The 26,710-nt window shown below is 44.2% G+C and overlaps 1 protein-coding gene across 2 annotated transcripts in view; it reads left to right on the top strand.

The window, feature by feature from the left end:
- Nucleotides 1–26,710, top strand: part of DPYSL3 (dihydropyrimidinase like 3) — a 117,010-nt gene that overhangs the window by 28,086 nt on the left and 62,214 nt on the right. The window contains exon 1 of one of the 2 annotated variants that reach the window (XM_036847635.1): nt 22,290–22,451. The exons of the other annotated variant lie outside the window; for it this stretch is intronic. Coding sequence (XP_036703530.1) covers nt 22,413–22,451 — 39 coding nt within the window. The 5' untranslated portion in view covers nt 22,290–22,412. Of the gene's footprint in view, nt 1–22,289; nt 22,452–26,710 lie in introns of those variants that run through there. 2 annotated transcript variants of the gene reach the window in all.

Below are 26,710 nucleotides of genomic sequence, written 5' to 3'. Positions count from 1 at the left end.
ATTCTAAAATATTGTTCCTAATGTTATTAATTCCCAGTACACAGATCTCATTCTGCTCTGAGTATGCCACTCACAGGTACAAAATACAGTTTTAGAGCAAGCAGTGAAATGTCAGAATGGTCTGATTTTGAGGTAAGCCTGTATCTAAAATGTACCTTTGAATGGACTTCTGCTCCCATCAGCCTGCTTACGCATAACCCTGATGTTTTTTTTTTTTTTTTTTCACAGACACACACTGTATTTTATTTTTACAAGAGATAAATAGACTGACACCAAGCATTGTACATGGATGACCACAACAAAAGCAACAATGATTGCAATTACCAAACATGAAACACACTCATACTATGTCATAATATTGACATTCAGTCCAGTAATCCTCCACTGTAACAGCTCCTTTACTTTGCAGTGAAAATTGATTTGTATATTCTTTGCCTCTGAGTCCTTGTGGGATTTTTTTTTTTTTTAATTCAGACAGAAAGTCACAAAAATTATACTCATCCTCATCAGTTCACTCAGTCCCATGTAATTAATTTTTTTTTTCATCTTGATCCTTTGTTAGCACTTTTATGAGTTCATCAGTTTTTCATTAGAGTTCTGAAAATGCTTATTCATTCAGTTCAGCAGTACAGTCAGTTACCAGAAACCTGTACTTGTCAGAGTCTTTTCCATGAATTTCTTGAAGATGAAACCCTTTTATAGGAACATATTTGCAAAATCATCAGAGTACACCCAGAACTGTCTGTAAATGACAAAAGACTTAAAAATGACCACGGTTAAAGATTTGATGAAAGTTCATAATAATGCAGTTGACAAGAAAATTAGTTATTTCTGAGATATACATTTTAAAGTAATAACTAGGATTATTACTTATAACATTATACCAGAACATATAAGATTTTTAGAAATTTCATGTAATGTCTGAAACATTTATATTAACATATTTCCATACATATTTCCATACAAATACAAATATAAGATTTTTAGAAATTTCATGTAATGTCTGAAACATTTATATTAACATATTTCCATACAAATAACCCAATGAAAGTTTAGTATTAGTTGTTTTGTTTGTTTTTTTATACTGCAGGTTCTTATTAGGCATCAGTTTTATACACATCAGTGTATACATGTCAATCCCAGTCGCCCAATTCAGCACACCACCATCCCCACCTCACCGCAGTTTTCCCCCCTTGGTGTCCATATGTCCATTCTCTACATCTGTGTCTCAACTTCTGCCCTGCAAACTGGCTCATCTGTACCATTTTTCTAGGTTCCGCATACATGCATTAATATACGATATTTGTTTTTCTCTTTCTGACTTACTTCACTCTGTATGACAGTCTCTAGATCCATCCACGTCTCAACAAATGACTCAATTTCGTTCCTTTTTATGGCTGAGTAATATTCCATTGTATATATGTACCACAACTTCTTTATCCATTCGTCTGTTGATGGGCATTTAGGTTGCTTCCATGACCTGGCTATTGTAAACAGTGCTGCAATGAACATTCGGGTGCATGTGTCTTTTTGAATTACGGTTTTCTCTGGGTATATGCCCAGTAGTGGGATTGCTGGGTCATATGGTAATTCTATTTTTAGTTTTTTAAGGAACCTCCATATTGTTCTCCATAGTGGCTGTATCAATTTACATTCCCACCAACAGTGCAAGAGGGTTCCCTTTTCTCCACACCCTCTCCAGCATTTGTTGTTTGTAGATTTTCTGATGATGCCCATTCTAACAGGAGTGAGGTGATACCTCATTGTAGTTTTGATTTGCATTTCTCTAATAATTAGTGATGTTGAGCATCTTTTCATGTGCTTCGTGGCCGTCTGTATGTCTTCTTTGGAGAAATGTCTATTTAGGTCTTCTGCCCATTTTTGGATTGGGGTGTTTGTTTCTTTGATATTGAGCTGAATGAGCTGTTTATATATTTTGGAGATTAAGCCTTTGTCCGTTGATTCATTTGCAAATATTTTCTCCCATTCTGAGGGTTGTCTTTTCGTCTTGTTTATGGTTTCCTTTGCTGTGCAAAAGCTTTGAAGTTTCATTAGGTCCCACTTGTTTATTTTTGTTTTTATTTCCATTACTCTAGGAGGTGGATCAAAAAAGATCTTGCTGTGATTTATGTCAAAGAGTGTTCTTCCTATGTTTTCCTCTAAGAGTTTTATAGTGTCCGGTCTTATATTTAGGTCTCTAATCCATTTTGAGTTTATTTTTGTGTATGGTGTTAGGGAGTATTCTAATTTTATTCTTTTACATGTAGCTGTCCAGTTTTCCCAGCACCACTTATTGAAGAGACTGTCTTTTCTCCATTGTATATCTTTGCCTCCTTTGTCATAGATTAGTTGACCATAGGTGCGTGGGTTAATCTCTGGGCTTTCTATCTTGTTCCATTGATCTATGTTTCTGCTTTTGTGCCAGTACCATATTGTCTTGATTACTGTAGCTTTGTAGTATAGTCTGAAGTCAGGGAGTCTGATTCCTCCAGCTCCATTTTTTTGCCTCAAGACCGCTTTGGCTATTCGGGGTCTTTTGTGTCTCCATACAAATTTTAAGATGATTTGTTCTAGCTCCGTAAAAAATGCCATTGGTAATTTGATAGGGATTGCATTGAATCTGTATCTCTGTACCATTTTTGCAACTTCCTGTAAACTTATAATCATTTCAAAATAAAAAGTGAAAATAATGGCATTTCAAAAGGAAAGTCAAAATGAGTTTTAAAGAAGATACCCAGACCTGAAAACTGGTACATGTATGATTTTGAGATAGCTCTTAGGCTTGACACAACTTGGTCATCGTGTGTGTGTATAGTTCTATGCAGTTTTATTCCATGTGTATTCATATAACCATCATGATGCAAGATACAGAATTGTTCCATCACTACAAAGGAACCCCCTCATGCTACCACTTTATTGTCTACCTACTTCATCCCTGTCCCCTGGCAACTACTGACCTGTTTTCCGTCTCTACAGTTTTGTCAGTTTCAGAGCGTTATGTAAGTGGAATTATATAGTATGTCACTTTGTGAAGTTATTTTTGTTCATTAAGCATAATTCCCTTAAGATACATCCTAGTTTTTCACCTATCAATAATTTGACCCTTTTAATTGATGAGTAGTATTGCATTGTGTGGATGTACCAGACTTTATTTGTCCATTCACCTGTTGAAGGACATTTGGGTTGTTGCTACTTTTTGGCTCTTAGGAATAGGACTGCTATGAACATTCCCGTACAAGTTTTTATGGAAATGTAAATTTTCATTTTTGGGGGATAAATGCCCAAAAGTACAGTTGCTAAGTTGAATAGTTAAAGCATGTTTAGTCTTTTTTTAAAAAAATTGAAATGTAGCTGACATGCAGTATTATGTAATACATATTTAGTCTTATAGGTAGCTACCCAATTATTTTCTGGAGTGGCTGTACATTCCCCAACCAACAATGTATGAGAGAACTGCCATTTTTGATATGATATTTTCTCCTTTAAGAAATCTCTGAAAATCCAGATTTTAAAAAATAAAGGACGTGTCTGGTGATGAAAATGTTCACCACTTAGATTGTGGTGATGTTTGTACAACTCTGAACATACTAAAAAACCATTGAATTGGTTACTTTAAATGGTGACCATTATGGTATGTGAGTGAGAGCTCAATAAAGATGGTAAAAAAATAAAAGGATATTACAAGAAGGGATCTAATTGTATTACAAAAAAAACTTATTCCTTCGCTAAATTTCTAGTATTGATTAAGAATTGACGATGTGGCAGGCATTACATGTAATGCTTTACAGGATACACGTCAACTCCTGACCCATCTAACGACTAGCATGTCACTTAACCATTCTCAACATCTGCATCCTTTTCTGTAGTAAAATTACCTTCCTTTGTGAGGATTAAATGAAATAATGCATATAAAAGCATTTAGAATGCTGCCTGCCTAGTATCATCATCCTCATATTAGATTCATGAAAAGGCATTTTCCCCTTACCAGTTCGTGACAGCCTGGTAACAGTATTATGAGAAAGTGAGCCATGTGTATTAATAAAAGATGACATATTTTCCCATTGTATATATAGGAGGACAAGGGAAGCAGCTGATGTTTACTGATCACCTACTATGCACCAGACACTGTATTTACTAGCCTCTGTTATGCACATTAATCCAAACATTGCTCCACGATGGGAGTAGTATTATCGCCATGTAATAGAAGAGGAAACAGACTCAAAAAGCTTAAGAAAATTTCCCAGTTTCATAAAGCAAGTATTTGATGTAACCAAGTTAGCAAACCAGGTCTGTGCCCCAAGTTCATGTTTTTCTACTTTCACAGATGAAAGGAATTAATTTAAATTAGACTTTTCTTTAGACTCTGCAATTAACTTAGGGTATTTAGGTCCTTGAAGCTTTTCTCTCCGCTTTATTCAGAAACTAAAATTTAGCATGTCTAAGGTTGTTGGTGTTTAAAATATGCTTAATATTTTAAATTTTATATTTAAATTTAATATTTTAAATTTTGACAAAATTTGGATATCCTTCTGGGAGTTCAGAAAGAGGTTTCGTTCATCCTGGATTTCCAACTGTTTGGAGCTTGAATCAGCGTTAAAGTGCAAAAAAACAGAAGTGCTGGTGGGAAAGCCCATGGCCAGAAGCGCTCAGGAAGAAGTGAAGAGATAGATCCTAAAGGTTCGAAGAAGGCAAAGCACCCACTGCCAGACTCAATTAAAAAACAAAACAGAAACAAAAAAAGAATTCCATGCCAAGAAGAAAATTGTTTGCAATAATATGACAGCGAAACCATTTCTCAAGTTTATTCACCCGTGGATTAGTCTCTGTGTTCTTTCTCTGTCTTCTTTAAACTCCTTTTTCTTTAGAAACTGCCAAGTGTTGTAGTGGTAGCAAAGACGGGACTATAATGTCAGCAAATTTATTGAGAAAAACCATAAAGAGAAACTGTTTCTTTGCAGTGAGCCTCAAAGCTTATACCTCCTATTCTTCAGGTTTATGGAGGAACTTGGCTGCAGGTTTCCCCTGGAAAGAAACAACAAGGGTTTGGAATTCCAGTCGGAAGACTTAGGTCTTCCTGATTTCTGGATCAACGCAGGGGCAGAATCCCAGTGAGCATTCGCATTGTTGTGAGACAGGAGGTCTTTGGATAGGAGCCCACTAATTGATTCTCAGGGCTTTAAGTGCCTGGCTTCATGTGTTGGCATGTTATAACTTATCTTATTGTCCTTTATTTTATTTAGTATAAAATAATAATAAACAGGAGCAGGAGAAACAAGGTCTGGTTCCCATATGATTAAAAAACAAAACCAAACAGTCTTGGGTTGGGTTAGGAAGTTCTCTGAACTGTGAGAAATGACCTCAAAACTGGCTGAAAAACCCAAGAATGAAAAATGGCATGCTGCAATTTCCAGGAGGATGCTGGAGAGATGGGCTTCAGACACATTTCATTTTGCATTGTTATTAATGGCTTGGAGAGAGGCTGTAAACCTATTATGGCAATTATATCTTCAGATGAGGGTAAATAGGATGGTGTTAGAGACACTAGTGAGGAAGAGACATAGTACAGAGCAACCTAGAGAGATTAGAAATATGGACAGGAAATGAACAAATGAGATCAGCCTGGGAAAGTAGAAACATGCATCTGGAGAAATACATAATTTGAAAAACAGAGAGGTACATAAAGGAAGGGTCATACTTGGAAAGCAATAATGGTAAATGGGCTTTTGAGCGGATATCAATTTTGGATATGTTTGAGACATGATGGAAAAATAATATGAAGGTCTGGTGTTCAGATAGCCTTTTGGAGAGCATTTTTTTCAAACAAGGGCATTTCCATTATCTCATTTGATTATCAGCCCAAAGAGGTTGGAAGCAAATAATTTATTCTCCATTAAAGAGATGAGGAGAGGTTAAGTGAGTTGCTTAAAGTCAAACAATTTGTTCATAAAATAGACTTGGTTAAAACGTGGATCTCTTGACTCCTTATTTTTTTTTTCTCTTTTCACGACAACACCTTGTCATGACGTCTTGGATCTCAGAATAGTAACTGTTTCTGGCTCAGCATTTACCCATCTCTTTCTGATATTGTGCCCAATTTTATTTCATCTGAGACTGAGCTTAGTGTGACTGAAGTTCTGAACAGGGGCTGAACCCCACTCTGCCCCACAGTCCTGTATTTCCAGGATGAAGTGAGGCAGTAGGTAATGGATGGTGGATCTCTGCATTAGGAGTCAGAACCCTACACTAATGGTGGTACTAACTGCAGGGTTCCGGGCGGGCAAACCATATGCCTTCTCTAGTCTCGTGTGTTTTACCTGTAGGACTGAGTGGGTAGATTGCTTATGGTCTCATGGAATTGATCTCTTTGAAGATCTGAAAAAAGAATGAAGCTAGTGCAAATAGACAGTCAAAGACAGAGACCAAGAGCCCGAGAGGTGGTGGGGGGAGAGGGAGAGACCTTGATGCAGATGCGTGTGACATCCGGACTGTGAACACTTATTAGCATATGGCAAGCAGGCAAATTTACGTTTTCAAGGATCGCCATTGCAAAACTTATCTCAGGCTCTTCTCTTGTGCTCTTGTTAGTTCCTATCTTAAAGCTGACTTGTCATTTTTTTCTTTTTCTTGGTAATGAAGTATGAGTTTCCGTGCACCCTCATCTGCCCCTTTTGTGTGGACTGCAAGTAGGAATCACTAGATGTCTTTTGAGTTCTGCCAAGCTCATTATGGCCTCTACGTCCGCATGGGTAGGCTCCTTGCGGCCATGTTTATGTCATGATTCCCCCATTCCGTCTCCATAGGTGATTAGATTGTAGGGTAACACCTGGCTCAAGCAGAGCCAGTTCCTTCCAGTTGGGAATTAGAACCAAGAGATACTCCTTTTATTCTCTCAGTGTGATTAGAACAAAGAAATATGGAGTAAATGAATGTTTAGAGAAAGGAGGTAGCTAATGTTAACAGTGAATGTCCGTGAGGCCTTAGAGGGGAAAAGAGATGGTGGCTGACAGATCCTGATTCCAGCCTGGCTGGATACCTACACTTGAATCTTTTTAATGCAGTCCCCTCCAGCCCCATTTTAAAAACTTGTTTTATTGAGATTAACTTTTTAACAAGATGTTTTCACTGAGTCAACTGAATTGATATCCTGTTAACATGCAAATGAGCCCATCCAAAACTTTTTCCACCTCAACCAACCCATTAGTCCTTCAGGATTCTGCTCCAAGGTGGGTTTACATTTGGTATGAGGTTGTTTGTGTACGTATGTGTGTGCACATACGTACGTGTATGCATGCGTGCATGTATGTATATATGTATGTTGGTACGTATTCATCCAAGGCCATCATTTAACACACATCTCATAAGTGCCTTTATCTATGTGCTAGGGCACTGTGCTGGCACTGGGATACAGTAATGAATAAACAGAGCCATCCCCTCAAGGAGCCCGAGGAAGATGGCCAACAAAACAGATAATCATAACATACGCTATAAGCGCAGTGCTGGAAGTTGGCAGAGACTCAGGGAAGCACCAGGGATCACTGGATGGGTGTCAGGGAAAGCTTTCTTGAGAAGATAGTGCCTGAGTTGAGTCATAAAGGATTGTTTGGAGATTCCCAAGTTAAGAAGGGGGATGATTGTTTCAGCAGAAGGTATGACATGGGCAGGCACTTGGAGGCAGGAAACAACGTGATGTGAAAGAAATGCCTGGTTCCTAGGGTTATTGGAACATAAAGTACAGTAAGGAGTTAAGAGAGATGAAGCCACAGAGATGAGGAGAGGCCTAGTATGGGAAGTTTTGTTCATCATATTAAGAATCGTAGACTTTAACTTGAGAGGACTGGGGAATGATTGGAGACTCCCATACAGGTAAATGACATTTAAGATGAGAGTAGGTTGATAAGAAGGACCCAAACTGGTTGAGGTTGATCCTGGCAGGGGAAGCAGACAGTACAAAAGCACCAAGGACTAAGGCTCAGGTTTCTGGTTAAAGACCAGGTGAAACGAGGTATCACCCACTGAGGTGCAAAGCATTGGAGAAAGTACAGAAGGTTCTAGAACCTATCTGAGACATGTTGAGTGTTCCAGTTTCCCTAGGAATCAGATCGTAAGACAAGATTAACATTGCAGAAGGTTTCCTATGGGATGCTCTTGAGATCAACACCAGTGGATGGGAAGGAAGGGGAAAAGGAAGCAGAAATTGAGTAGAAGGAAAATGTAGCCTCAACAGAAATCACAGCTGGCCCTACCAGGAGGTCTGGAGAGAGGACGAACCTTCAGATCTGACCTGAGTCATTGGTATCATTGGATGTGCGCCACCCCCCAAGGCAATGTCATCTGGGGCAAAGTGGACCTCCTTAGCTGAAGCAACATGCAAAGGTGGCTGACAGATGAGAGCCTCTGCTGGTGGCACTTGTGTAGCTGGGATCATAAGCCCTTTCCTTGCGAAGGGGGATCTGGGTGGTGCACCACAGAGCCCACCACGGTGGGGTAGAGGTGCCTGTGGTTTCAGGTGGAGACACCCCTTGTGCTACTGGATGTATGAGCTTGACACCGAGAGAGGAGGTCTGGCTAGAGATAAGGGCTGGGAGGCGGTGTCGCATCAGTGATGAGAATGCTTGATCTTTTCGGGCTCGTGCACGCTTTGCAGAATCTGAAGAAAACTAGAGACTCGCCCTCTCCAGGAAAAAATGTGCCAAAATACATACCTACGGAATTTGTTCGGCTTTCTTTGGACTGGGTGCACTCAATAACACTCTGTACCCTGGGCCACATCATGCAGTATTTTAATTAATCAGGTCAATCCATCCAGTTTCTTGAAGCATTCACAGAATATCAGGTACTGTCCATTATTTCACCTAATCCTCATACCATATAAGTTAACCATATTAGCCCATTTTACAGAGGAGGAAACTGAGTTTAAACGAACTTGTCCAGGGGCACCATTGTTAGCAGGCACCACATGGCTTAGAATTGCAGTCTGTGTGACTAGAAGAGTTGGATTCCATTTCTGAGCTCCATAGTGGGCTCTCTCTGTGTGCCCACTTGGGTATTATCAGGGTAACAGTGGATTCTTGCCAAGTGGGGAGGAAAGCCAGCGGCCCCGGGGACCAGTCAAGAAGGTTTATGGACACCACCCTCCAGCAGCCATCAGGGTGCAGAGACCTGCGTTGCTGGGGAAGGAGAATCTACTGCTGGCATCAGGCAGACGGCTCCAGGGTGCAGGGGAGGGGGGCGCAGGCCAGGCTCCCAGGGTGATGTTAGCTTGAGGGGGGCCCAGTGGTCATAGAAGTTTTGGCAGGGGAGGAGGACGAGACAGTCCCTCACTCTGTCCCTGTGATGGACAGGTGGCTGCCTCAGGTATTTATCTCTTGTATGGATGTTGTCATGGAAAATAGCCTATCTTGTGTTCTCAAGTTCACGGGCTAGTTACCTTCTATTTTACTTGAAAAAAAAATGTCATACGAGTGTCATTCGTACTGTCCTTACTTCTAAGAGCCCTTACCATCTTTTTATACTAGGTAATGAGAAGTCAGTTAGCAAGACCATAGTAAATTTGTCATCACAAAGTGAATGAGTCAAATCAGCCTTCTGTGACAAACACAGTTTCTACCTTTATCTGAGTAGGATCTCTTACAGCAAACTTTGGGATAAAGTAGTTTCCCATGAGAACCTTTCATAGTCCCAAGGTTTTAAGTGAGGAGACCTTGCATTAAAACATTACAGAAGCTTTAGGGATTTAGAGAGAAACTCAACCTTATGCCGACAAAATAGAGACTAATACAGATTCACCTTAAATTGTTTAGTAAATGTGTAAATATTCAGTAACTGTTTCCCTTAAAGCTACCCCTTCAAGTGATTTCCCGGGCTCCTGCTTAGAAAAAAAGAGAGTGGCCCCAATCTTAACTTTAATTTTAATTAAAGCTGAGTCAAAGATATGCGGCTGTTTATAATAATTGTTTTCCACAGTGGCATTAGCTTACAACAGAACCATTATTCTACTAACCAGCATCTTGTTATATATTACTTTCTCTCTTGCTATAGAGAATCCCCAGGAAATGTATAAACTAGGCAAGTGTCAATAACAAAATGTGTTCATCTCTCTTGTCAGCAATACTTTGGGGTTTTTGGAGGTCACTGGAAATTATTTGTGGCTATGAAGTCATGAAAACAGGACTTGGTTACTTTAAAAAATATGTATTAATTATACATACCTTTTTGGAAGATGCACAGTATATTGTACTGTAAATTCAGACAGTCCTTATCAACTTTGGTTATGATTACAGCAGGGAAGCAAGAGGAGAATTTGACTGGGACCTAGGTTGGTCAGGGCTTCTCCATTTTTTACCCACTCACTGTCACAGGGACTCCAAAACCTGTTCTTTTAATCACTCTATGCCATAAAGATACACACCAGCAACTCCTTTTTTTTTTTTTTTTTTAATTTATTTATTTATTTATTTATTTATGGCTGTGTTGGGTCTTCGTTTCTGTGCGAGGGCTTTCTCTAGTTGTGGCAAGCGGGGGCCACTCTTCATCGCGGTGCGCGGGCCTCTCACTATCGCGGCCTCTCTTGTTGCAGAGCACAGGCTCCAGACGCGCAGGCTCAGCAATTGTGGCTCACGGGCTAGTTGCTCCGCGGCATGTGGGATCTTCCCAGACCAGGACTCGAACCCGTGTCCCCCGCATTGGCAGGCAGATTCTCAACCACTGCGCCACCAGGGAAGCCCAGCAACTCCTTTTAAATGAATCAACTCATCTGTTTGCTTTATCAGACCTGTCCTTTCATGTGCGAAAGAACACGTATGTGTCGGCATATCCACTCGGCTCTTCTACTGACCCATTTTACAGATGAGGCAAGCTTAGAAGTTTTTCAGGCTAATTCCAAAGTCAGCTAATTTGAAATGAATTTGGAAAACCTAAGTTTTTCTCTATTTCAGTCTCTGGTTCCTGCCTCTTATGTTCACTGTCTCCAATAAAAAAATGAGTACCTGGACCTTCAAAAGTGACCAAGCACTCTGCCTGGGGCCAGGTCAGCATTTGTCTTGAGGTCAGAAATCCAGAGTTTCACTTGGGATAGGTGCACACAGGTGACCCGTCCAACTAAGAAGCGCTTATTCGTTGACGTACCAGTGATGTGTTGGGGGAGCCTGTTTTCCACTCCACTGTTCCTTTGGGAATTTGCTCAGAAAAACCTGTGACTAGACCCTCAGGCATATGTCTCTGCCATTCCTATTTGTCTGAAAAGATAGGGAGCCGGAGGCTGATGAGGCCCTATGGCCCTGGAGCCTTTGCTACAGCTGAGTACAGGAAACCGGAGGGGAAAAAAAAAGACATGCAGCCAAAGTCCCTTCCTGGAGGCGGATGGGAAACCTGGAAGATATAAACTGGGGTTGCAGCCTTGCACTTGGGGGTTGGCTTGCTATTTTGAGCCTCCATCCAAGCGTGAGTCTCACATCCCTCATCTGGGGGTGAACTGTTGTGCTGGGCCCAGGGAGATCTGAATCCAATCACATGTGTTTCCATTCAGCCCAAAGGTGAAACTGATTGCATGTGACCATAGATCCAGCGGCTCCAGCCCATGCTGTCAAACTGGCTTTTAGCAGAGGGTTGGGCAGTTCCAGGATTCAATCTTGTGGTTTAGGGCCCAATGCGGGTGGAGTGAGGGTGGGCTGGGGCGGAGGTTGCTCCCCAGAGATAACTCACTGCTGCCTCAGTTCTGAACAGGCACCAAAGTCTGCTTCGGGAAAGAACAACCCTCACCTTTGAGACACCGAGTTCCTGTTCCATAATGCCTAAATAACTCAGTCTCCAAGTGGTCGGATATCAGAGATTCAGGTGACTCTAAGCCAGGCAGGTGGCCTAAAAACCTGGAAGCCAACCCTACGTGAAGGAAGAGGAAGCAGCAGACATTATAGCTAATTGGGATATACATGTTTGTGTCAAAGGGCAGCCAGTCTTCAGCTGTAGCTGACGGGCACCACAGTGTATCTGCGAGCCCAGAATTGCCAAGTTTTCCAATTTTTAAAGAAATCTAAATTTGAATATGAAATCTATACATTTAAAAATACTGGCTAAATAAAAAATGTCACTCCACATACATCTTCATTTAATACCAGCCTCACTGTTGCAGGTTGGGTTTCCTGGGAAGCAGATTCTGAGAAGAATAAGTTGCAGGAAGCGTATTAGGGAGTGTGCTTAGGCTCAACATCTGTGGAAGGGAAGGGAAAGGAAGGATTGGGCAGAGAGGAAAGTTGAGCTGTGATGTGGTCTTAACAAAGGCTTCAGTTGACCTTATAGGTCTGAAACGGGGATAATCCATTAGAGCTGTTGCCCTTTTGTACCTGGGAGGCCAGGCTTTGATATGCTCACATTAGCAATTACTGGATCAGGCTGCCCTTGCAGGAGTGGGTACCTTAGACAAGGGCAGTTTCCAGGAAGGCGCTGAGAGCCCCTGAGGGGCTGAGTCCTTCAGCTCTGAACTGGGGGCTGGGTGGAGATTCATGTGTCTATGCAGACCCCTCTTTGCTCTGCTAGGATTGACCTCCTTGTGTAATTTCTGGGAGCAAAAACTGCAGGATCTGTGTGTGCCTCTTCTCTTGGGGGTCTCAGGGCCTCTTTACCACAGCTGCTCTTAGGGCCACGATAGTACTCATTAATGTCGTCTCCTAACCATTCTAGGTTCCCTTCACTCTTAGCTAACTCCTCTGGTGGTCCAGGTGGTGTACTTGGTGTTGGAACATGGACCTGCATCTCTGAGGGGTAAGAGACCCCCGTCACCGTGTCCATCTCAGGTTGCAGCTGGTGTACTTGTTCGTTTACCATGAAGATCAGGCAGGGCTGTGCCTGAAAGAACCCCTGTGGATTGTAAGCGTGTCCGACATACCCCTTCCTGCCCCCGTTGTGCAATAGCAGCCCTATCTCCTCCTGCTCGTCACGGTCCTACCAAGAAGGATACCAACTCTCCTTCTTGCCTGTTTGGTCCCTGAGCACAAAGAGCCCAAGGTGCCCTGTAACAGCTGTAATTCGTAGTTCAGCAGAGTTCTTGCTGTGCCCCCTGGTAGAAGCACTTGCCCTTTGGGGAGAAGACACTAAACAACCCAGAGCTGCAGGGATGGGAAACGCATATATCCCAATTGGGTCCCTGGCAGTGAAGGTAAAAGGGGTCACTCCTGCTTCTTCCCCTTGTTTCTGGGATCCATGTGTTCTTCCTTTGGAAACACAGCACCATATAAAGGGCACTGATTTAATGCACAGTGCATCCTGGAGGGTGGTGCCTTATCCTTGCAAGGAGTCGTCTCTGAACTGGTGCTTCAGTTGTGCCTTCGGTAGGCCATTCCGCCTTGCTCAGGTTGGCAGGTTGAGGGTGATGCGGTATTTGATAGAACTAGTGGATCCCGCAGTCATGTGGCCTTTCTTGCATCTTACTTGCTGTTAAACAAGCCCCTTGGTCTGATGTGATGCTATGTGGATCCCATGCCAGTGCCTCAAACGCTCCTTAAGCCCTCAAATAGGGTCGACTGAGGCCACAGCAGCAGAAGGTGCAAATCCATATCTAGAATATGTGTTTGTTTCTGTAAAAATGCATCACTGTGCTTTCCAGTGTGAAAGGGGTCTAAGGTCGTCTACACAAGTGGCTGTGTGTATCTTTGAGGGATGGTGCCGTCTTGGGGAGGAAGTGTTGCTCTGTGTTGCTGGCAGGATGGGTGTTTGATGGCACCAGTAGCTGGATCGGCACTGGTGACTGGGTATTGGTTCCCTGCATAGCCTCTATCCCTGTCACCATGTCTTGTCTACTCCATCCATGTGCCCATTGAGCCAACACTGGGGTGGTTGATGATGGAGGGTGGCTGATGTCAGCTGACTGAATCATTTTGTCTGCCTCATCGTTTAGTGCCTCTTCCGTGATGGATGCTCTCTGGAGGGCATTAAAATACAATACATATATCTTCATTCTTTATGCCCACTCCCCTGGTCTACCATGTGCTGCTAGCTAAGGCCACCTTTTCCTTGATCTTTAATCTTTCCTCTTACCGCCTAGGAATACTTCAACACTATGTATAATCTTGAGCCGCTTTTCTTCTTCAACATTATGTATAATCTTGAGTCACTGTTCTTTCCAAAGTGGATGACTAGCCTGAAACTCTGGACATTTGGGAAGAGATCTCTTCACTATTGTCTTTCAACACCACCCCTGGGTGGGACTGTCAAGTGGCCATGGTGTGTTTTCAATGTGATCTAGATGCCGAGCCATCCCATCTGGAAATCAGGCTCAGGTGTTTGCCTCCTCCGCCAGCTTATCCTCAGGGCCATAGGTGTGCGCTGACAGAAGGGTACTAGAGCAGCAGCAGTGGATGACATGGGAGACGGGGCCACCTGCTCAGGTAGTTTACTTGTGCCCTTCAGCCCTTCTCATGATCAATTGCTGCTTGGCCAACTTGGTCTTGTGACTTGGTGGGTCTGATAGAACCCAGCTCATAATGGACATTTCTGGCCACTTCATGACCCTGGTCAAGCCCTCCATCTCTACCAGGGTCCAATAGCACTCAAGGACCTATTTTTCAAATAGTGCATAATTTTCTTACTCCAGAGCCCTAAGAGTGTAAATTGTGATACTTCTGTTGGGACTGCGTAACCTTCACATGGTGGCTTTTCCCACCACAAATACCTCCAGTGCTGTAGAGTTTATTGGGTCTTATGGCTAAAGTGGCAGGGCTGTTTGCACTTGCATCCTGGATCTGCTACAGAGCCCTTTCCTGCCCCAGGCGAGGCTCAGAATGGACAGCCTTTGATGTAAATGTGCTGTAAAAGTATTTCCAGGACTAAGTTGTCTTTTAAAACCTGAAGAGGCCTCCCAGGCTTTGTGCGGAGAAGGCCAGAGGCCTGCAGAATCATTCTCTACTGAGGAAATGAATGAGAACGTCCATCCAGGAAGAAGGAGGATTGCCTACCTTCCTCATGCTGATGTAAGTTTGATTTTGGAATAAGCCCATGGGAATACTTTCCTGTGGCTATCATATTTTTTTTTCTTTTTTTGGCTTATGTGTTTCAAGGGTAGGATTGTTTGTCAGGTTATTTCTGTGTATTTAATATGTAAACATCTAATAATAGCAGGTGAATCACCACTTTGATTTTCATTCTGTGACACTGGAAGTACACGACTAGGATTTCCTTTGTTTGAAATGTAGGTAAAATTAATGGACTCAAATGACTTAATGGGAAGTTCTGAGATTAAATGTTTATTCACATTAGAATAGCCTATATATTTCACAAAAGCCTGGTATATGTCTTTTGCCCCTTCAAAACTCTTCCGTATTTGTTTTGGGACTATGTTTTTCTTCATCCTTCAAATCAGGAACTGGGGGAAACGTTTACCCATATTAATATAGCAAAGTATAAATTTGTTTTTAAAAAGTAGAAAGTTTTTTTTTTTTTAATTTTTATTTATTTATTTATTTATCCATTTATTCATGGCTGTGTTGGGTCTTCGTTTCTGCGCGAGGGCCTTCCCCAGTTGCGGCAAGTGGGGGCCACTCTTCATCGCGGTGCGCGGGCCTCTCATTATCGCGGCCTCTCTTGTTGCGGAGCACAGGCTCCAGACGCGCAGGCTCAGCAATTGTGGCTCACGGGCCCAGTCGCTCCGCAGCACGTGGGATCCTCCCAGACCAGGGCTCGAACCCGCGTCCCCTGCATTGGCAGGCAGATTCTCAACCACTGCGCCACCAGGGAAGCCCCTAGAAAGTATTTTTGATAGTCAAAACTGTGTGAATTACTAAGCACTTATTTGAGATATTTTGGAGGTTAAAAGGAAGACAGAATATTCTTGACTTTCCCCTCTATTCAATTAATTTTCCCCCATTGATTCTACTCTATTCCAAGCTTTATAAAAGAGCTGGAGACTACCAAGATAAATAAGACATCGTCCTGGACACAAAAAACGAGTTCAGCAAATAATAATCAGAACATTAAAGATAATGGTAGGAATAGCTGCCGTCTAATTAACTTTGTGCTAAGAGCTTTACGTGAATAATCTTATTTAATCTTCAATATGTTCAGTGTCCTTTACCCCCGTATACACTTGTGCCCTCCCTTCCCTCTTAACCAGCTTAGGTCCCATGGTTTAGCCTCAATTCCCTTGAGTTTCTTTCTCCCTCCTCAGCACTCATCTAGCAAAACCCTTGTCAAAGTCCACACGCTGCCTCCTCCATGCCTGCATGTATACAGCTGTACATGGCTGGAGGCGTAGCCACACCATGCTTACGGGTCTGTCTTTCAATTTATGGCCACTACCCGAGGGGAATCCTAAGTGCTGCCAGGGAGTCACACGGTATTTCCCTAGCCCCTTTAATCTCCTAAAAACTGACTCTCTACCAGCTCCCCTTCCCTCTTAACTTTCAGTACCTTCTCTCCCAGACTGTCTTAGCTCATGGCAGAGAAAACAGACACAGTCAGAAGAGAACTGCCATAAACTCCCACCATGAAATTTACCCAGCTGCCTGTCTCTGTGCCGGTATACTCTTCCCCTTAGTTACTCGTGGAGGAACGGTCCTTGCTCCTGGCTAAGGGGAAGCCCTCCATTTGAACACTAGATGTCACCTGTGTTGTCTATTCAAGAACCCCGACAGCAGTTGTTTCATTTCTCTCCTGCATCGTGAAGTTTCCTCTTCTTTCTGAATCAGCCCCGTTGGCAGAAGCCGTGCTATTTCCCTCATATTAGATTCTACTTTCTCTGCTAGTTACTTCTCCATACCCTTGTCCCCGTTTACAAAAAACTCCTTGAAAGAGTTGCCTGTATTAGGTGTTTCCAGTTTCCACTTTGATTTTCTTTTGGAAACGCTCCAATCAGATTTCAGCTCCACAACTTCATTAAGACTGCTCTGGCACACGTACACACATGGTAGGTACGCAGTAAATCTTACCAGAATAATTTAATACTTGCTTACACATACACAAAAAAACCCCACTGTGAGGTGGGTATGAAGATACTCATTTTATAGGTGCTCTGGTCAAGGTCCTTGGTGATTTCACGCACTGATGAACTCTCAGTTCCCATCATCCTTGACCTTTCAACAGCATGTGAACACTTTCTCTTTTTTGAAATAATTTTATTTCTTGACCTTCACAATACTGTACTCTCATGGTGTCCCCGCTGTCTCATTGACCACTGTCTCTGATGCTTTTTCTGGTTCTTTCTTTACCCTCAGGATGCTTACTTATCTCAGAGCTCTACCTCCACTCACGTCCTTGGTCAGCTCATCCAGCATTGTTCCTTTATATAATAGCTAGAGGTTGACTGCTCCCAAATTTGTATCTCTGGCCCAGCTGTTCCTTTAGATTTCTAATCTTGAATATCTACCTGCCTGCTCAACATTTCACTTGGAGGTTTAATAGGAAGGTCCACAAGCATATTCCTGACTTTCCCCCCCAATCCCAGTTCTCCCACAATTTTCCCTATCTCACCTTCATCTTTTGAGTTGCTCAGGCCGACATATTTAGTGTAATCTTTGATTGCTCTTTTTCTCATACCCCAGTCAAATCCATCAGCAAATATTGCTGGCTTAACCTTGAATCATATCCAATATCTGACCATTTCGAACTGCTTCCACTGTTACGATTTGGTCCAAGCAACCGCCATCTCACCAGACCTTCTGTGATCCCTGGTACGGAAAATTTCAGCCCATCCTCAAGACACTGGAATGACTTTCATTTCCCCATTCCTGCTTTATTTATCCCCAATGCACTTGCCACCATTTTAAACACTATATACTTTTTAAAACACTATATTTTACTCTTGATTCATGCCTTCTCTAGAACGGAAACTTCAAGAGGGCAGGGATTTTGTCAGTTTTATTCAAATATTTGTATCCATCGTGCCTAGATACCCATAATAGGTACTCAATAAATATTAGTTGAATGAATTAATAAATCATCACAAAAACACTGTATGGTAGGTAATAAAATGCTCATTTTAGAGGTGAGGTAACCAAGGCTCAGAAGGTTGAAATAATCTGCTGATGGTCATAGAAACAGGAGCTGGTTGAATTGTAATGTGGCGGAGGTCCCTCTATTCCCAAGTCCAGACCCTTAAACAGTATACCATCATGGATTCTAGTCCACAGTTTTCCTTCTGAACTCAATGTCATTTTTTTTCATTTTTAATTAATTTATTTAATTAATTTATTTTTGGCTGTGTTGGGTCTTCGCTGCTGCATGCAGGCTTTCTCTAGTTGGCGGTGAGCAGGGGCTACTCTTCGTTGCAGTGTGCGGGCTTCTCATTACGGTGGCTTCTCTTGTTCTCTTCTTGAGCACGGGCTCTAGGCGTGCGGGCTTCAGTAGTTGTGGCAGACAGGTTCAGTAGTTGTGGCTCACTGGCTCTAGAGCACAGGCTCAGTAGTTGTGGCGCCTGGGCTTAGTTGCTCCGCGGCATGTGGGATCTTTGCGGACCAGGGATCAAACCCGTGTCCCCTGCATTGGCAGATGGATTCTTAACCACTGCGCCACCAGGGAAGTTCCTTCATTTTTTTAAAAAGGAAGTTCTTTAAATTAACACAAGGCCTTTGATCTTCTCTTACACTTTGATGGCAGCTCCTTTCGAGCCACAGCTCTCTAATTACTGCTCAGGTACCAAATCTATTCTACAGAGTCATTCTTTGGCCCATGTATTGCCTTGGAATTTTGTGATTGTATCCTATTAGCAAAGTGATTACTCACCATCTTGAATTCACTTGCTCTGAAATCAAGAATCAGGAAACTCTAAGAAGGCTTACAGAAGCAAAAATAGATATTCGTAAATCTAGATTCTCACCACATGCCCTTTAACTACAGGAAAGTTCTTATTCCATCTCTTTCTTCTGACACAGTTTGAAACATTCTTCCATTCACTCACCTAATAATAATTGAGCAGTTTCTATGGGCAAGGCCCTATTTCACACATTCAGGACCCAGCAGTGAATAAAACAGACACATTCCCTGCCCTCAGGGAGTTTACATTCTAGGGATGAGAAGGAAGATAATACTTAATAATAAATTAATATATTATGTGGTGAAAAAGTACTATGAAGACAAATAAAGCACAGAAGGGGGCTAACAGGTGACAGATGGTATTCTCTTGAATAAGGGTATAAAATAAACTCCCTGAGATCCAGGATATTATCATTATTATTATTATTCACATCTGTAGCACAGGGTAAATACTGTGTGAATATTGTGAGAATGAATGAATAACAGTGAAGAAGAGAGCCCAGTTAGGTTACTGCAGTAGTCCAGGTGATAGCTGATAGCAGCTGGACACAGAGAGAAGCTTTGTAGATGGAGAGAAGAGATCATAGTGTGTATATATGTAAAAGACAGAACCAATAGTATTTCCTGACAGATTGGATGTGGGGTGCAAATTGGATTGGACTGAAGGAGAGAAGTCAAGGTTTGGATGATGCCAAACCTTTGGTCTGAGCAACTAGAATAAAGTAGCCTTGACTGAGGTGGGGGAAGTCTATGGATGTGGTAGGTTTGGTGGCCAAAATTAAGTTTCTTTGGGACCATAATTTTCTTTGGGACCATAATTAAGCTTCTTTGGGACCACTGACCATTGCTCAGTGTCTCCCTCTCCCTCTCTCATAGTTTCCTGAGATATCTAAAGCCAAGTACTGCTGTGTATCCAAGGAAAACCATTCGGAGTCATTCTACTGTGGAAACCATTCATGCCGGTTCCACTCCTCACTCTCTTGGCCAGACACAGAGGCATCCTGTGTTGATCACGGCCTTTCTTCTTAGTCCTTGAATAAGAAAGGCACAGCCAAGGAAGGCTTTTTTCTTCAAACTCATCTTAGACACTTGATTTTGATTTAAGAAAGAGAAAGATGATTGAAGGGGATGAAAGAGGGAAAAAAGACTGTTTGTTGTACATTTCTGCTGATGGCAACAGCTTGAACCGATTAGCTGGTTATTATGCATTCCTGTGCATGGCTTTTCACAGCAGTCTGATCCAGAGAAACACATCACAAGTCCTATTCTGCATGGCTTCTTGCATGCAAGGCTGACCTCAAAGAGATTAACCAAGTCTTGTAATTTGAAACAACAGACACACACAAAATCATCAAGTGATCAAAAATATGGTATAAATCTATTTAGTAGAGAGTGTTCTGGATTATAATGATAGTAACAGAAGAGATAATTAGGAATGCAAAGAAAGGAAACCAAAACCCGACAAACCCACGAAATTAAAAAAAGGAAGGCAGTGGTATTTCTTTAGGATTGTAAATGTCCCCTACGTATTTTTTGCTTTTCCTAAGAAGAACTTGCAAGATCCCTTCAAATAAATTTGGAGCAGTTAAAACTATGGGAAAGATTCTGAGAGACCTCTGCAGCATTGCATAGTATGTAGTTAATTCTCTTTTTTACTCTGTTCTAAATATAATCCTGCTCATTTGCATGCCAATCCCCAGAATGCTTTGTAATTTCACAACTCTTGGCTAGTGGTCTCAGCACTTAAGCTTTAAGAACAAAGCAAAATGTTTAGGGCGTGCCTTTCGCTTTAGTCTTTTTTTTTCCCCCCTGTGCTTTGCAAAAGAGTACAGGGAGGTGACCTTTGCTTTGCATTCATCCTCCAAGAGTATCACAGAAATAAAGTGGAGAATGCTGTGGACTTCTCCTGTGAAGACTGCATTCAGTCTAGTTACCCATGAATAACCAGCCGCTGGATTAACTCACTTGAGAAGGAGTGTTTCAGGGGGGCTTAGTCTGCCGTTTGATTATGTGACCAGGCTGGTTCATTTCAGGTTTATGGAAAGCCCAAGCTGGAGTATTCTGTACCCTCTTTCTGTGGATGCTTTATATAGCTTCTCTACTGCAAAGGTAGCCTTCAAGTTAATGAGGAGATGTCCCGAAGTGTGGTCGGTGGCCTGCCTTGGAGAAATGTGAATTCAAGATCTCTAACACAGACCTAGTCATGCTCTGTGATATCTACAGAATTTCTATTTAGGGAGGATTAGGATCCACAAGGGGGTGTGGTGGTCGTGGGAGACTTGTCTTGAGAGGGCTTTATAATTTTTGCATAGCAAGCCATTTTTGTTGTTGTTGTTATCCAAGTGGTATATTTGGGATTATTTTTTTCAGGAGAGCTGAGACCATCCGACCATCCCTCAGCCCCGAGCCGCAGTGGCTCCTCCAAACATGCCCCCCTTGGCCGTTTATTTGAAGCGGGTAGCCAAAGGATAATATATTCCAGCACCGAAAAGTCATGTTTTTGGTCCTAATAGCACATTGATCTCTGTCTATCAGCCCTGCCTAAAGTGAACTCGGCATTGTGAACAGCGCACACCAGATCGCTCACAAAACCCACGGCTGCGCAGTAATGTGCCAGGGCGTTTGACTTCTCACTACAGGTGTTTTATACTCTTTACTCACGGAGCAGCGTTAATGCTTTTTCTTCGATTCTGAGAGCCAGACAGTGGAGTTCCTTTAAAACATTATTTTGAGAATTATTTTTACAATACAGAGAAGGGCTGATGGTAGCTGACGCGGTGCCCCCTCGCAGCCCTCCGAGAGTGAGGGGTTGCTTCGCATTTTCTGATGCCTATTTTCATGGTCTCGGGATAGCAGCGGCCGGCCAGTCTGCACAAAGTCAGCCCAGTTCTCGGCTTTCTAAGGGGTCGCGGCGGCTGTTTACACACCCAGCGACCAGCAGAGGCGGCGCTCGGCCTCCGCGGTAACAAAGGCAGCTGCCGTCGCATCCAGCCCGCGCGGTGGCGAAGGAGAGCGGGTTCCGGGAGGGAAGTCCAGAGCCGTCTCCTTTCTTGAAACCAGGGTGGAGAAGGTGGGGAATCGGATCACGGGCAAGTCGGAGGCGTGGGCGCTTTCCCGGGCTGCGGCGGGGCCAGGAGGGCTGCGCTGGGGCTTCTCTGCCGCCGACACCAGGGACTGCAGCATCCCCGCCCCGAACAGTCCCTCGCGCCCCCTGGTGGCGGTGGAGCAGGCTGGCTCAGCTGCACTCGCAAGTCACCAGAAAAAAAAAAAAAGGAAGAAAAAGTGGGTGAGGCAGATGCAAGGAGGAAAATCAATAGGGATAAGAGAGAAGAGGGAGGAGTCGCGGATCAGCCATTCTTGTCTTACGGGGTCCCAGCTGGCACCGCAAAAGAAAGGAAAAAAAAAAAAAAAGCCCGGGCGTGAACGCGAGTGGAGGAGGGTGTGTGTGTGGGGGGGGGGTCGGGGGTGAAAGGGGGACCGGGGAGATTTACTATTGTCTCTGGCAGCCGCCGCGGGAGCCGGGGAGGGGGGCGGAGGCGAGAGGAGGAGGCGGCGGCCGCGGCCAGCGCACCATTCGCTCCACCTGATCTTGGGGCGCTGTGCGCTGAGGAAGGCGCGGGCGAGCCGGAGCAGAAGAAGGAGGGAGGGAGGCAGCTGCTGCCGCCACCGCCGCCACCATGTCCTACCAAGGCAAGAAGAACATCCCGCGGATCACGGTGAGTCGGACGCCGCCGTGGCTCGCTCGCTCCTGGCCGGCTGCACCGCGGGTGGGGGCGGCTTGGATCCCGCCGGCTTCCCTGGGCTGGTACCCGGGGAGGGACGGGGGCCCGGGGCCGGGGCCGGGGCGGGGGGGTGGTGTGTGGCGGTGGTCAGTCCAGCCGGCGCGGCGGGGCGCCACCCAGACGGAGCGACCCTGGGATTTGGGGAAAACCAAACAAAGAGGAAACCTAAACAGTGGCGTGGAGAACTTTGGATTGTTTATCTTCCTTTGCCACCACCCAGTAGTTCCCAAATAACACAGTGGGCTCGGCTCTCCCTGGACCCCCCCGCGCCGCCTGGGTCGTCAGTGTGTGCTGCCCCAGGCGAGGTGTGTTTTTTGTAGAAGGTTCCTTTTGGCGGGGCGGGGTATGGAGAGGTGACACCTTTCCCCAGGGGTACTTGGTAGCCCGACCGCGCCCCTCGCTGAGCTCCAGCCCCGTGGCTCCCCGCCCCCACCCCCCGACCCTACCACCCCGCGACGGTGATGGGATTTCTGGACATCCGTCTTCACCTTGGCCACTCCTTGCTTGTATTCACCCCAGTTCATATTTCGGTGCATCATACTCGGACTGGACAGCTAACGTGGCTGTAGTGAGAATGACCAACTTTTTTTTTGCCCTTGATGCATTTACATTTTTCCCGTCATTTCTCCCCTTCATCCCAAGAAAAGGCTGAGTTTTTAGAGCAGATTTTAGTTTGCGGTGGCAGGCGCACGCTGTGTGCATGCTGTGTCCAACTGCCATTGTGTGCAAAGCCGAGCCTCCCGCGGCCGGCGGGTGTCAGATGCGCTGGGCGAGCGTCTGGGGCGGGGTGGAGAGGAGATGTGCCATAATCAGGTACAGAAGCCTCATCTTCGCTGGCGTCCAGCAAGCAGCTCTCGCGGCAAAATACCGCGCCCTGGTGCGGGATTCCTCCAGGATGCGCTGAAATGACGCCTCGAATGGAAGGGACATAGGACAGGCTGGAATGGGCATTTTCAAAAAGGGGGCAAGACAAAAACAACAGAAAACCCACTGTCATTTGTTAGTTGAGCACGAAGCAGTGCGGTTGTGCTTTGTCTGTAGTGAATGGGTTGTGTGTGTGTGTGTGTGTGTGTAGTGTGTGTGTAAGTGGGGGAATGGGTGGCTACTCCATCTTTGCAAGACGAACAAAGGAAGTGATCAGCTGGCCCCTGGGAGGCTCTGCAGCTGCCCTAGGGCAGTGCTGTACCTGCTACTGTAGTTCGTTTGCCGGGATCCACTAGGTTTTGCTGTGGGCATGAGTCTGTTTGCACTTGCTGGGTTAGGCTTGGAACAACCTGATTGCAGTGCAGGACCTTCCCCTCTGCAGGCACCAGGAAGCTGTTCTTGCCTCTACTGCACTTTATTGTCAAGTGGTTTATTTCTATGGCAGTACTCTACCTTTTTCATGCACCTGAGCTTCACTGGACACAAGTGTGCCCCACCCCTACCTGCTGTCCACTTGGTCCTAGGGAAGCAACACTCCCCAGGGGGGTAGAGTTGGGATGGTTAGGGATCCTTTCGCCAGGTAGAGGCATTGGGTTTAAGCCCATCCTCCTTGACCCACTACCTGATATCACTGACTTCACATTATTGTAAAAGCATAGTGAGTCTTTTGTAATACACAGTATTTTCTCAGTGCCAGTTGTCTTTGCAAAGAGCTGTGGATGGTATAATTTTTTTTCAAAGCTGATTGAGACAAAAGCTCAATTTTTATACTTATTTCTGTAACTCAGGAGAGATGAACCTCAGTTCTCATGCTATGATGTGTGGAAGTTACGTTGCACATATGCCACTTGCTTTATATCCGGTGTGCATTTGCCAGTTCTCCTATTTGGGATAAGCAGAGAACAGATTATTTTTTTCTTCTTGGTCTGAAGACTGCAGTGGTTCTTCTTACGGATTCAGCCTCTGCTATGGCATTGAGAGCCATGCCCATTCTTCTAGGTATCACTTAAGCCACCTTTAAGGAAAGATACAGAAATTCAGCCCATATGATAACAGCCTTAGAAGCCCCTGTAAGTGTGGCTGGGCCCTAATCCCAGGGCCAGGTTTGCAGGGGGCTCCCTTTTGTTCCCGCTTGGATGCTCTTCTCTGGGGTGCATCCTTCATTTTCAGTGCGGCTTCCATCCTTTCTCTGCGTGTGGGGCGTGGTGCTGCATAACAGCCTCTGCCTTGAAGCTGAGGCTGTGCCTTCGGCAGCTGTGATGGGAATGGACGGTGACTGTGAATTTCTTCCAGCCAGCCTGACTTGCATTCATTGTTGAGAGGGGTATGGGCTGGGGAGAGGCAGAGGGACATGGCAGGATGGGAGTGTGGGTCCTTGGGGGCAAGGAATCCATTTGTTGATTTTTCTCATGCTTTGTTTTTGTATTTCCTTGAACAAGAATTCTACTTTAGAACAAAACAGTGTTGTAATTTTTGTACATTTGCAGGTCCGTAGATGACTATGGTTATCTACATACTACCAGGGGTGAGATACCCTTCCTAGGTATAGCTAAAAACATAAAAATACGGACACAGATCTCTATATATTGAAAATATGATTAAAGATCTAAATAGAACATATGTCCCCTGCTGTCAATTCTAGTCCGTTTTTTAAAATGGTAAGATTATGCAATTTATGTTAAGTTTCCTATCCTCTCTCTATTCCATTCTGTGAACTGCCCCACCCAGTAGCTGGAATGTCACTGTAGTCTGAGGACTGATGGGGGCAGTCTTTCTTGCTGAGTACCTTTGCCTCACAGGCACAATTTGGGGGACACAGTAAGGTTTAGTTTGCTTATTTTCTGCTTTTCCTTCTACCTCTTTTTGCTGCCCTCCTGAGAGTAAAGCCTTCCTACACCCCTGTGTTTATTGGTTTCCTGGAAGGGGTTATTTCTCTGTCGCTGGTAGAATTGGCTGGGGCTTTCCCTGGGAGTAGCTCAGGCCTCAGATCTCATTGTTCTCAGGTCACCTACCTGAGTAATCTGCATGTCCTTACCCCAACACTAGCCCTTGCTTCTAAATGGCAGAGACAGCAGTTTGGGTGGCCCAGCCAATCAGAGCAGGGACCTGGTCATCCACCTCTGTCTCCTCTGTCTCACACAGTGCCTGGCACATAGATGCCTAGTGATGATTGGTTAAATCAATAAATGAATTAAAAATTGTTCCTACTAAGAATAGCTCACACCTACTGAGTGTTTATTTTGTGTCAAGTATTGTGCCTTATATGCATTGTTTCATTTAATCCCTCAAATCAGCACTGTCTGAGAGGTACTAGAGTTATCCCTATTGTATAGATTCTTTTCTTCTGCCCTGGGTCATAGATATAATAAGTGCTCGAGGCAGGACTCAAACCTCCACACCTGGCGGAAATCAAAGTGCGTGTCCCTCACCGCCGCGCTGGTCTTGGTGGTTCTGCCCCTACCCTACCGTCACTATCATGTGGTGTTAGTAGGGCAAGTGGTTTAGATCCTATAACATGGTCTCTCTTACTTTTTACATTGAATAAATGTAAACTTGGGGGATGGTAGCTGACCATCTCAATTCTGCAGGTAGAAAGTTTGGCAAGTCATTGTTTTCTTCTGAGATAAGCTACAACTTGAAGCTGACTGCAAGGGTGGGTGGAGATTTAACACTTAGGCTCCAGTGCTTTACCTGTATTCTTTTAGCAGGGTCTCTGCAAAAGCCCATTTTACAGTTCAGGAAATTGAGACCTAGATAGATGAAGTCAGTTATCCAGAGTTGCACACTGAGGATTTGAGGCAAAGCTGGAAACTGACTTCACAGCCTCAGCTACTTCCCAGAGGTACCTGCAGTAGAGATTTTGAAAGCTGTGGGTAAAGAGCTCCAGAATTCCCTCTAGGAGACAAATCACTGAGAACTGGCTTTCGGCAAATACTAATTGGATTTCTGTAAATACTATCTTGCAGCTCATTCATTTCTGCCACATTGAAAGTTGGGGTGTATGTGTGTGATGTTTAGGATTGCTGGAAGACACATCCTCTGTCCAGAACACAACCTGGAGAGTTTGGTTTAGGGCACGTAGTCAGGGCGCTGTGATCTCATTTGAAGGGTGTGATTGTGAGCATTGTGGGTGCCATCGGAATTTTTCACTTGGGAGGAGAAGTAAAGGAGCTACGTGAAATGGAGGAACACCCAGATCTCTGCAGCAGTTGAACTGGGGGCCTTGAACCAGACTAGAAACTGGGGAAGGGACAGGTGCAACTCCTTCC

This window comes from Balaenoptera musculus, chromosome 3, assembly GCF_009873245.2.
Source record: "Balaenoptera musculus isolate JJ_BM4_2016_0621 chromosome 3, mBalMus1.pri.v3, whole genome shotgun sequence".
Classification (NCBI taxonomy): domain Eukaryota; kingdom Metazoa; phylum Chordata; class Mammalia; order Artiodactyla; family Balaenopteridae; genus Balaenoptera; species Balaenoptera musculus.
Note: the sequence above shows the minus strand (reverse complement) of the source record. Positions and strands in the feature narration are given on the sequence as shown.